The 11,809-nt window shown below is 40.2% G+C and overlaps 1 protein-coding gene across 2 annotated transcripts in view; it reads left to right on the forward strand.

Moving 5' to 3' along the window:
- The window catches only part of LOC139546630 (leishmanolysin-like peptidase), a 29,275-nt gene extending 18,345 nt beyond the window's left edge, over positions 1-10,930 (forward strand). Inside the window, exons 13-17 of one of the 2 annotated variants that reach the window (XM_071355242.1) lie at positions 4,831-4,963; positions 5,302-5,461; positions 5,751-5,881; positions 6,159-6,369; positions 6,506-10,930. In XM_071355242.1, coding sequence (XP_071211343.1) covers positions 4,831-4,963; positions 5,302-5,461; positions 5,751-5,881; positions 6,159-6,369; positions 6,506-6,594 — 724 coding nt within the window. In that variant the 3' untranslated portion in view covers positions 6,595-10,930. The remainder of the gene's footprint in view (positions 1-4,830; positions 4,964-5,301; positions 5,462-5,750; positions 5,882-6,158; positions 6,370-6,505) is intronic. The other variant, XM_071355243.1, reaches the window with a different exon arrangement.
- Positions 10,931-11,809: the final 879 nt, after the last annotated feature.

Consider the following 11,809-nt stretch of genomic DNA (forward strand, 5'->3'; position numbering starts at 1 on the left):
CAAAAGAGAGATCAGGGTCCAGAGTAATGCCGAGGTCCTTCAGTTTTATTTGAGACGACTGTACAACCATCAAGATTAATTGTCAGATTTAACAGAAGATCTCTTTGTTTCTTGGGAACTAGAATAAGCATCTCTGTTTTGTCCGAGTTTAAAAGTAGAACATTTGCAGCCATCCACTTCCTTATGTCTGAAACACAGGCTTCCAGGGAGGGCAATTTTGGGGCGTCACTATGTTTCATCGAAATGTACAGCTGTGTGTCATCCGCATTAGAGGTGTGGCATGTCGGAATGGCCGATTTAATTAGGGCCGATTTCAAGTTTTCATAACAATCGGAAATCGGTAATTTTGGATGCTGATTTTTATTTTTTTAAACCTTTATTTAACTAGGCAAGTCAGGTAAGAACACATTCTTATTTTCAATGACGGCCTAGAAACGGTGGGTTAACTGCCTTGTTCAGGGGCAGAACGACAGATTTTTACCTTGTCAGCTCAGGGATTCAATCTTGCAACCTTACGGTTAACTAGTCCAACACACTAACCACCTGCCTCACGAGGAGCACGCCTGTTACGCGAATGCAGTAAGAAGCCAAGGTAAGTTGCTAGCTAGCATTAAACTTATCTTATAAAAAAAACAATCAATCAATCATAATCACTAGTTATAACTACACATGGTTGATGATATTACTAGTTTATCTAGCGTGTCCTGCGTTGCATATAATCGATGCAGTGCGCATTCGTGAAAAAGGACTGTCGTTCCTCCAACGTGCACCTAACCATAAACATCAATGCCTTTCTTAAAATCAATACACCGAAGTATATATTTTAAACCTGCATATTTAGCTAAAAGAAATCCAGTTTAGCAGGCAATATTAACCAGGTGAAATTGTGTCACTTCTCTTGCGTTCATTGCACACAGAGTCAGGGTATATGCAACAGTTTGGGCCGCCTGGCTCATTGCGAACTAATTTGCTAGAATTTTACGTAATTATGACATTGAAGGTTGTGCAATGTAACAGGAATATTTAGACTGATGGATGCCACCCGTTAGATAAAATACGGAACGGTTCCTTATTTCACTGAAAGAAATGTTTTGTTTTCGAGATGATAGTTTCCGGATTCGACCATATTAATGACCTAAGGCTCGTATTTCTGTGTGTTTATTATGTTATAATTAAGTCTATGATTTGATAGAGCAGTCTGACTGAGCGATGGTGAGCACCAGCAGGCTCGTAAGCATTCATTCAAACAGCACTTTCGTGCGTTTTGCCAGCAACTCTGCTGTTTATGAATTCAAGCCTATCAACTCCCTAGATTAGGCTGGTGTAACCGATGTGAAATGGCTAGCTAGTTAGCGGGGTGCGCGCTAATAGCGTTTCAAACGTCACTCGCTCTGAGATTTGGAGTAGTTGTTCCCCTTGCTCTGCATGGGTAACGCTGCTTCGAGGGTGGCAGTTGTCGATGTGTTCCTGGTTCGAGCCCAGGTAGCGGCGAGGAGAGGGATGGAAGCTATACTGTTACACTGGCAATACTAAAGTGCCTATAAGAACATCCAATAGTCAAAGGTATATGAAATACAAATCATATAGAGAGAAATAGTCCTATAATTCCTATAATAACTACAACCTAAAACTTCTTACCTGGGAATATTGAAGACTCATGTTAAAAGGAACCACCAGCTTTCATATGTTCTCATGTTCTGAGCAAGGAACTTAAACGTTAGCTTTCTTACATGGCACATATTGCACTTTTACTTTCTTCTCCAACACTTTGTTTTTGCATTATTTAAACCAAATTGAACATGTTTTATTATTTATTTGAGGCTAAATTGATTTTATTGATGTATTATATTAAGTTAAAATAAGTGTTCATTCAGTATTGTTGTAATTGTCATTATTACAAATACATTTAAAAAATCGTCCGATTTAATCGGTATCGGCTTTTTTGGGTCTTCCAATAATCGGTATCGGCGTTGAAAAATCATAATCGGTCAACCTCTAATCCGCATAGCAATGAAAGTTAACATTATGTTTCCGAATGACATCACCAAGATATAAAATATATAGTGAAAACGATAGTGGTCCTAAAACGGAACCTTGAGGAACACCGAAATGTACAGTTGATTTGTCAGAGGACAAACCATCCAAAGAGACAAACTGATATCTTTCCGACAGATAAGATCTAAACCAGGCCAGAACTTGTCCGTGTAGACCAATTTGAGTTTCTAATCTCTCCAAAAGAATGTGGTGATCGATGGTATCAAAAACAGCACTAAGGTCTAGGAGCACGAGGACAGATGCAGAGCCTCGGTCTGACGCCATTAAACGGTCATTTACCACCTTCACAAGTGCAGTCTCAGTGCTATGATGGGGTCTAAAACCAGACTGAAGCGTTTCGTATACATTGTTTGTCTTCAGGAAGGCAGTGAGTTGCTGCGCAACAGCTTTTTCTAAAATGTTTGAGAGGAATGGAAGATTCGATATAGGCCGATTTTTATTTTATTTTTTTAAAATATTTTGTGGGTCAATGTTTGGCTTTTTCAAGAGAGGCTTTATTACTGCCACTTTTATTGAGTTTGGTACACATCCAGTGGATAGAGAGCCGTTTATTATGTTCAACATAGGAGGGCCAAGCACAGGAAGCAGCTTTCAGTAGTTTAGTTGGAATAGGGTCAAGTATCTTTTCCTCAAAAAAGTTCATGAATTTATCACTGCTGAAGTGAAAGCCATACTTTCTTGGGGAATGCTGCTTTTTAGCTAGCTTTGCGACAGTATAAAAAATACATTTTGGATTGTTCTTAATTTCTTCAATTAAGTTGGAAAAATAGGATGATCGAGCAGCAGGCTCTTCGATACTGCACGGTACTGCCTTTCCAAGCTAGTCGGAAGACTTCCAGTTTGGTGTGGCGCCATTTTTAGGGGTGTGACTGCATCTAGGGTATTGCGCAAGGTTAAATTGAGTTCCTCAGTTAGGTGGTTAACTGATTTTTGTACTCTGACGTCCTTGGGTAGGCAGAGGGAGTCTGGAAGGGCATCTAGGAATCTTTGGGTTGTCCGAGAATTTATAGCACGGCTTTTGATGATCCTTGGTTGGGGTCTGAGCAGATTATTTGTTGCGATTGCAAACGTAATAAAATGGTGGTCCAATAGTCCAGGATTAGGAGGAAAAACATTAAGATCCACAACATATTAATTCCACTGGACAAAACTAGGTCCAGAGTATGACTGTGGCAGTGAGTAGGTCCGGAGACATGTTGGACAAAACCCACTGAGTCGACGATGGCTCCGAAAGCATTTTGGAGTGGGTCTGTGGACTTTTCCATGTGAATATTAAAGTCACCAAAAATGTGAATATTATCTGCCATGACTACAAGGTCCGATAGGAATTCAGGGAACTCTGTGAAGAACGCTGTATATGGCCCAGGAGGCCTGTAAACAGTAGCTATAAAAAGTGATTGAGTAGGCTGCATAGATTTCATGACTAGAAGCTCAAAAGACGAAAATGTAGTTGTCATTTTTTTTTTGTCCATTTTAATTTGCTATCATAAATGTTAGCAACACCTCTGCGAGATGCGCGGGGGATATGGTCACTAGTGTAACCTGGAGGTGAGGCCTCATTTAACACAGTAAATTCATCAGGCTTAAGCCATCTTTCAGTCAGGCCAATCACATCAAGATTATGATCAGTGATTAGTTCATTGACTATAACTGCCTTGGAAGTGAGGGATCTAACATTAAGTAGCCCTATTTTGAGATGTGAGGTATCACAATCTCTTTCAATAATGGCAGGAATGGAGGAGGTCTTTATTCCAGTGAGATTGCTAAGGCGAATGTTTTTCCACTCCTCAATTGTCCAGTGTTGGTGATCGCGTGCCCACTGGAGCTGCTCCTTCTTAATTTTAGCTGATAACCCGGTGTGGTCATCTGCTGCAATAGCCCATTCATGACAAAGATCAACGAGTTTTGCGTTCCGAGATGCCGTTCTGCACACCACTGTTGTACTGCGCTGTTATTTGTTTGTGGCCCGCCTGTTACCTTGCATTATTCTTGCCATTCTCCTTCGACATCTTTCATCAACAAGCTGTTTTTGGCCACAGCACTGCCGCTGACTGGATGCTTGTTTGTTTGTCTCACCATTCTCGGTAAACCCTAGACACCGTCATGCTTGAAAAGTCCAGGAGGGCGGCCGTTTCTTAGATACTGAATTCTGCCAAATAGCACCGACGTTCATACCATGCTCAAAGTTGCTTAGGTCACTCGTTTGGCCAATTCTAACATTCAATCAAACAGTAACTGGATGCATGTCTGCCTGCTTTATGTAGCAAGCCACGGCCGAGCGTAGTTTACGCATTTTGTGACAATTGACGTTAAAGGATAAATTACTTTAATAATTTTTTTTATCAAGAAATGTAAAATAGTTTGACAACCCTGTTTTTATAAGCTTTTAAATGATATCAAACTCAACCGTTTATCTTTTCCATTGATAAAGATGTGGATGTGGAGTGGGGAATTCAAAATGGATCAACTTTGAGCACCTCTGTCTCCTAAATTTTTTTTGCATTCGGGTCCCCCAAAGTCCCTTTCTGACCATTTCTACCATGGGCAAATGTGTATGGAAAGTTTTGTTCCATCAAAAGGCATGCAGTCTAAAAGTGACTGAAATCAAATGGAACAACCCATATGTCAACATTTCTGTGAACACAAACAGCAAGCCATTTGACACTTAAACTCGATTAGAAATTCACTGTAACCAACAGCAACAACAATAAAAACATTTTAAATGAGAAACTGTGGCTCAACCTGACCTAACCCTCATGAGTTATTGATTTTCAGTCGTAAAGTGGTGACCCTTTACTGTGACACAGTGCGAGCCACACCCCTCCAGCTCACCTGCAGGCAGGACCAGCTGGCTGTGGCCGTCTGCAACCTGCAGAAGTACCCTCAGGACCTACCCCTGGACTACCAGGTAAAATGCAAGTCCCGCAATGCCATCCTTCATAGTCACAAAGCCTAGAAATCGAGGCTATGACAATACACCCAGTGATGATAACATGACGTGAGCAAGAGTCTGTGTCAGAAACCTATTGGACCACTACAGAGGATAAGATAAACATAAATATTACAAGTGTATGTCAAGGATTTACTAAGCACATGCACCCAAGCAAAGTTTGTACCTATTAGACAAAAAAGGCAACAAAAACATTTTTGAAATGGTCTTTATTTAAGATGTTGTTGACCAATTGTGACCAGTATAGTGTTAAGTACACCCCATACAGTAAATCTCTTCCACCTCCTCTCCGGCAGTACTTTGACCATATCCCTGAAGTCTCTGTGATGGATCTGGCCTCCTACGGTGGAGCTGTGGAGATAGCTGACTACTGTCCCTTCAGCCAGGAGTTTAGCTGGCACCTGAGTGGAGAGTACCAACGCAACTCCTACTGCAGGGTCCAGGAGAACCAGCCCGGTAATATCCCTTCCCTTCTTGCATTGTTGTTGCCTCTTGGTTCCTCAGGCCTTGGTTCATGTACTCAGGCTGTTAACTCACTTGAAGGTTTGCAAAATTCCCAGATACTTTCCCAGGTTTTCCAGAAATCCCATTTGGAGAATTCCCTGTTCCCTTTCTGCTTATTCCATCCCAATCCTGGGAATCTTCCAACTGGGATTTCTGGAAAATCTGAGAATTTTGTTTCAGGAAAGTTTCAAAAATGTTGCAACCCTACTTACTAGTATGCTACCTGACACACTGTTTCCAGATTGGTGGAGGAACTACGGAGCTGAGCAGTATGGTCCAGACTCAGTGTGTTTGTACCAGAAGACTGCCTTCGTCATGGAGCAGTGTACCAGACGCATGACCTACCCTGACTGGGGAAGTGGCTGCTATAAGGTAATGCAGAATAAGTAACAATCTTTAGATATCTCTGTAATCTATGTTTTGTCGCTTCATCCATTTAATACAAGTCTTCTTAATAACGTTTACCACCGTTAAGTCTCATGCTTTTATCATATGAGCTTACAAAATCACAAATTCAGTTCAATTACATTTTTGTGTTTTGGGTTAATGTAACCCTATTATAGATGTGTGACAGGCAGATATATACATTTTGAAGTGACCCATACAACCAAAAACTAATACTTAAATGTTATATTGCTGATGTTTCCAGATCTCTTGCTCTACCCAGGGTCTGACGGTGTGGGTGGAGGACACTGCGTACCAGTGTGTGCGTACGGGTCAGCTGCTGAGCGTCAGTGTGCGTGTTAATGACTGGGTATACAATGGAGTTCTCGTCTGTCCTGCCTGCTCAGACTTCTGTAGCGCCTGCCCTATACCACAACAGCTCCCGTCCCTCAATACCACCAAGAGAATTCCTATTGGTGAGTTCCCCTGCCTGTCTTTCCTACCTTGTCCTTTCCACATACATGCACACACATAGTTATATAATGTGAGTGTGCACCTATGTACATTATATAGACCTCTTGGTACTAAGGAAGCGTTTTGCCTCTCTTCCAGACCCTTGCTCCAGTTCCTCCAGCTTAGTGGTAACTCTGTGGCTTCTACTGTTCAACTTCATCCCTGTGTGTGTGGAACTAACTAACTGACTGGCTGGCTGACTGGTTGATTGGCTGGCTGACTAACTAACTGTAAGCTTCTCTCTCTGGGACTGTGGCCCAAATGGAACCCTATTCCTTAAATGGGCCTATGGCCATAGGTCCTGGCCAAAAGAAGTGCTCTATGTAGGGAATAGGGTGCCATCTGGGACGCAATCTGGCAGCCCGTTTTGTAGTCAACCATACTTGGCCATCCCACAACCTCAGGCATCCCATTCCAGGCTTCCACAGTCCAGTTGGAAAGGATTTGATCCTTGGAAAATCATCAAGGAAAAGTCAGGAAAGTTGTTTAGGAATCAATCACATTAACCCCATCGAAGTCAGGGAAATTTGTGATACTTTTGAACAAATGTTGTTTCGTAAAACATGTATTTTACATATGTATTGTAAGTTTAAATGCCTGAAAGAAGGATATCTTACCACAATACCTTATCTGTCCAGTTTAGACACATTTGTACAACCTAGAACTTCTTTTAATGTTGCAGTTTTGGAACAGACAAGAAAGACCGTGGCCCATTGTGAATGACGTTCATGAAATTGCTAGATACTTTCAGAAAAGGGGAAAAAAAGCCATTGATTGCACTTTTCTTTTTGTTAAACTAACAAACGAGGCACCAGTAAGCTGTAAGCAAAATCCGAAGAAGCCATACCCCAAGGGTAGCTAGATGATCACGGTGAGGTGCCGGTGCTACTTTATGTATGACCCCCTATCCTAACACTAAGACATACTATATTCCCCTCAGGGGACTGTAGCATATTCAGTTTCCTAGTGTTGTCATGTAAGGTTTGTTACATTCTTAGAACGCACATGAAACATATACATTTTCAGTTAGCATTTTTATAGCAAGTTGTCAGATGATTCAACGCCAATCAATGTAACAATGCGGTATTTAACATTCTGACAGCAGATTGTTATTAGCGTGTATTTGTATCCTGGTGAAAGGTCCATATCTGGCGAACTCGGAAGGTGCTCTAAAAGCATCTAGTATCCCACCAAAATTGATATTTTAAGGGCCTAACTAAGCCCTTAAAATATCAATTTTGGTGGGATATTAGATGCTTTTGATGATTTTGTAGATGCATGCGTGAAAATAAAGGTATATCTGAAAGTAAAATGGCACTAAGACTATTTCACAGTGCAGTAAAGTTAGGCAGGCTAGTAGTCATGATACTTGATGGAGATTGTAGTTGAAACTTATTTTTTATGATTTTCATAAATAATGGACTAATATATATTTTTTAAATAACATTTTACTGGTGAGGGAGGGAACAAGGCTTTTTATATTAATAATTGTTTGTTTGATGCCTTCAAATCCCCTATGACGAGCCAGAGATTATGTGGAATTCACCCTGTACGTATTATGTGTCTGTCATGTGGGAAAATGAATTGTGAACAGCCCTATTGTACACCTTCTGAAGTGAATAGGGACTTCCCAGTTTCAGATACTCTTTCAGCTTTATTCCATAGTACCTATAATGGCATATATTTAGTAATGCAATTATATAGTACTTACACACAGTTATACAGTAGGACTTACAGCTATATATTCAATTTAAAGTTAAAGGGTTAAAAAGCATCAAGTACTATATGATGGTTATATGCCTCTAGTATTCCAGTGAATCTGGTATAAGCCCACTGTAATGTAGTGTTGACATATTTGACTCGAGTGACTTGTTATTTTGTAAGGTTGTCTAATTTCAGTTGATATGGTATGCTTTTACCAAATTTTAATGTTCCTCTATTAGTGAAGTAACATCAGTTAATTTAGCTATTTAACTTGAATCTTGTAAGTTTCATGGTGTATGGTATGGTTTTTATAAATATGGCATTCAAATTGCCCCTCTTCTCTAAGCACTCCACTGAATATTGAGTAATTAATTGAGCATATACACTTGGTATGAAACAATTTGGCAACCTTACATTTTATTGTTAGGTTAATAATAGCATTATGGTTTTTATGCTACTGCTGTTTCTGAAGATATGAAAAAGTGATTGCAATAACTGTGATAAACAAATGAGCAGCTACCGATTTTTGCCCATTAGTTTAAATATATATGAATTATTTTCCTATATAGTAGGCCTAGATCTTAAGAAACTTGTTGTTTTTAAGTTTAATTATGGATCCAGTTGTATTTGTATTGTGGGTCATTTTGCAGCTGCTTCTAGATGTTTACTTTTCTGTATGGTTGCCCACAGGGTCTACATCAATTATGGGAACATTTGTATTTCATCATGAGAAGGAACAAAACTGTAATGTGTTGATGAGGTGGATTGAGACCATAAAATGGCTGAGTGTGATTGTTGGTGTATCTGTTGAGATTACTGTACCAGAATGCTGCTTAAGGGGATAGTTTAATATTTTTTATGGAAAAGACAAGTTAGATTATTCACCTTTTTGTAATTTGTACCCATGCAATTGTCTGTGTTAGAATGACTTGTTTGTTTTTTAGTTCCATTCCAGGGCTACAAGTGAAGGATGGCAGTGCTTTCATTTGTGATCTTTTTTTATGTTTTATGTTATGTTTTTTTTTCTTACAGCTTACTGGTGGCAATCTTCTGAGTCATTGTGAGTGAATATGAAAAGAATATGACATTTACAAATGTTAATTTTCTCAACATGAAGAAACATGTGACGTTTGTTTGAAACAGTACAAATAAAGAACATGCATATACAGTTGAAGTCAGAAGTTTACATACACCTTAGCCAAATACATTTAAACTCAGTTTTTCACAATTCCTGACATTTTATCCCTGTAAAAATTCCCTGTCTTGGATCAGTTAGGATCACCACTTTATTTTAAGAATGTGAAATTGTCAGAATAAGAGAATAATTTATTTCAGCTTTTGTTTCTTTCATCACATTCCCAGTGGGTCAGAAGTTTACATACACTCAATTAGTATTTGGTAGCATTGCCTTTAAATTGTTTAACTTGAGTCAAACGTTTCGGGTAGCCTTCCACAAGCTTCCTGCAATAAGTTCTGACAGAGCTGGTGTAACTGAGTCAGGGTTGTAGGCCTCCTTGCTCGCACACGCTTTTTCAGTTCTGCCCACAAATTTTCTATAGGACTTTGTTGTCCTTATTTTGCCACAACTTTGGAAGTATGCTTGGGGTCATTGTCCATTTGGAAGACCCATTTGCGACTAAGCTTTAACTACCTGACTGATGTCTTGAGATGTTGCTTCAATATCCACAATTTTCCTGCCTCATGATGCCATCTATTTTGTGAAATGCACCAGTCCCTCCTGCAGCAAAGTATCCCCACAACATGATGCTGCCACCCCCGCGCTTCATGGTTGGGATGTTTTTCTTCTGCTTGCAAGCCTCCCCCTTTTTCCTCCAAACATAACGATGGTCATTATGGCCAAACAGTTATTTTTATTTCATCAGAACAGAGGACATTTCTCCAAAAAGTACGATATTTGTCACCATGTGCAGTTGCAAACCGTCTGCCTTTTTTGGGCGGTTTTTTTCAGCAGTGGCTTCTTCCTTGCTGGGCGGCCTTTCAGGTTATGTCGATATAGGACTCGTTTTACTGTGGATATAGATACTTTTGTACCTGTTTCCTCCAGCATCTTCACAAGGTCCTTTGCTCTTGTTCTGGGATTGATTTGCACTTTTCGCACCAAAGTATGTTCATCTCTAGGAGACAGAACGCGTCTTCTTCCTGAGCGGTATGACGGCCCATGGTGGTCCCGTGGTCCCATGGTGTTTATACTTGCATACTATTGTTTGTACAGATGAACGTGGTACCTTCAGGCTTTTGGAAATTGCTCACAAGGATGAACCAGACTTGTGGAGGTCTACAATTTATTTTCTGAGGTCTTGGCTGATTTCTTTTGATTTTCCCATGATGTCAAGCAAAGCGGCACTGAGTTTGAAGGTAGGCCTTGAAATACATCCACAGGTACACCTCCAATTGACTCAAATGATGTCAATTAGCCTTTCAGCTTCTAAAGCCATGACAATTTTCTGGAATTTTCCAAGCTGTTTAAAGGCACAGTCAACTTAGTGTATGTAAACTTCTTACCCACTGGAATTGTGATACAGTGACATAATCTGTCTGTAAACAATTGTTGGAAAAATTACTTGTGTCATGCACAAAGTAGATGTCCTAACCAACTTGCCAAAACTATAGTTTGTTTACAAGAAATTTGTGGAGTGATTGAAAAACAAGTTTTAATGACTCTAACCTAAGTGTGTGTAAACTTCTGACTTCAACTGTACCTAAAATATTTGCTTAAAGTACAGAGCCCAAAGATATTTTTATGCAGAAATCTAGGGTTTTCTATTGTACATAAATAAAAAATTGCTATTAAAAAAAATCCTGTTAACAATGAGTGTACAAAACATTAGGAACACCTTCCTAATATTGAGTTGCACCCTTTTTTGCCCTCAACAGCCTCAGTTCGTTGTATGGACTACACGGTGTCGAAAGCTTCCTATGTTGACTGCGAGGCTTCCCACAGTTGTCAAGTTTTCTGGAATTTCCATTGGGTGGTGGACCATTCTTGGTACCATTCTTGGGTGTGAAAAAACAGCAGTGTTGCAGTTCTTGACACACTCAAACTGGTGCGCCTGGCACCTACTACCATACCCCGTTCAAAAGCACTTAAATATTTTGTCTTGCCCAGTCACCCTTTGAATGGCACACAGACAACATCCATGTCTCAATTGTCTCCAGGCTTAAAAATCCTTTAACCTGTCTCCCCTTCATCTACACTGGTTGCAGTGGATTTAACAGGTGACATCATTAACAGGGATGCAAACTAGTCACCAAACTAGTCACGTTTTGAATCCAAAATAGGTGACCTACGTGAATCGTGTAGATCCGATGAGAAAAGGTTGGGAGGGAGGTTTGGATGACTACTGGCTCTATACGAACGAGTATTGCGCGTTTGACGCAATACTGTCTGTATCCAACGCTCAGCCAATCGTTCACATAACAGAATGCAGCGCAGCACACGACTGAAGAAAGAGACAACCAACTTACTAGTTACAGCATCAGTGCGCGCTCTGGGAAAGCAGCTTGCCAGTTACAACTGCGCGTCCCCTGAACGAGAACGAAGAGGTAACGTTAGGTGAGAAGCCTGACCACGGGGGTGAGAAGGTGATGAAGCGTACTTCATGAGCTGTAACCGAACAACTACTGTAATTTTGAACGTTTTTGGGGTGAGGGAGAAAGTGTGATGGAACAAGTATTAGC

Source organism: Salvelinus alpinus, chromosome 20 (assembly GCF_045679555.1).
Source record: "Salvelinus alpinus chromosome 20, SLU_Salpinus.1, whole genome shotgun sequence".
NCBI classification, from domain to species: domain Eukaryota; kingdom Metazoa; phylum Chordata; class Actinopteri; order Salmoniformes; family Salmonidae; genus Salvelinus; species Salvelinus alpinus.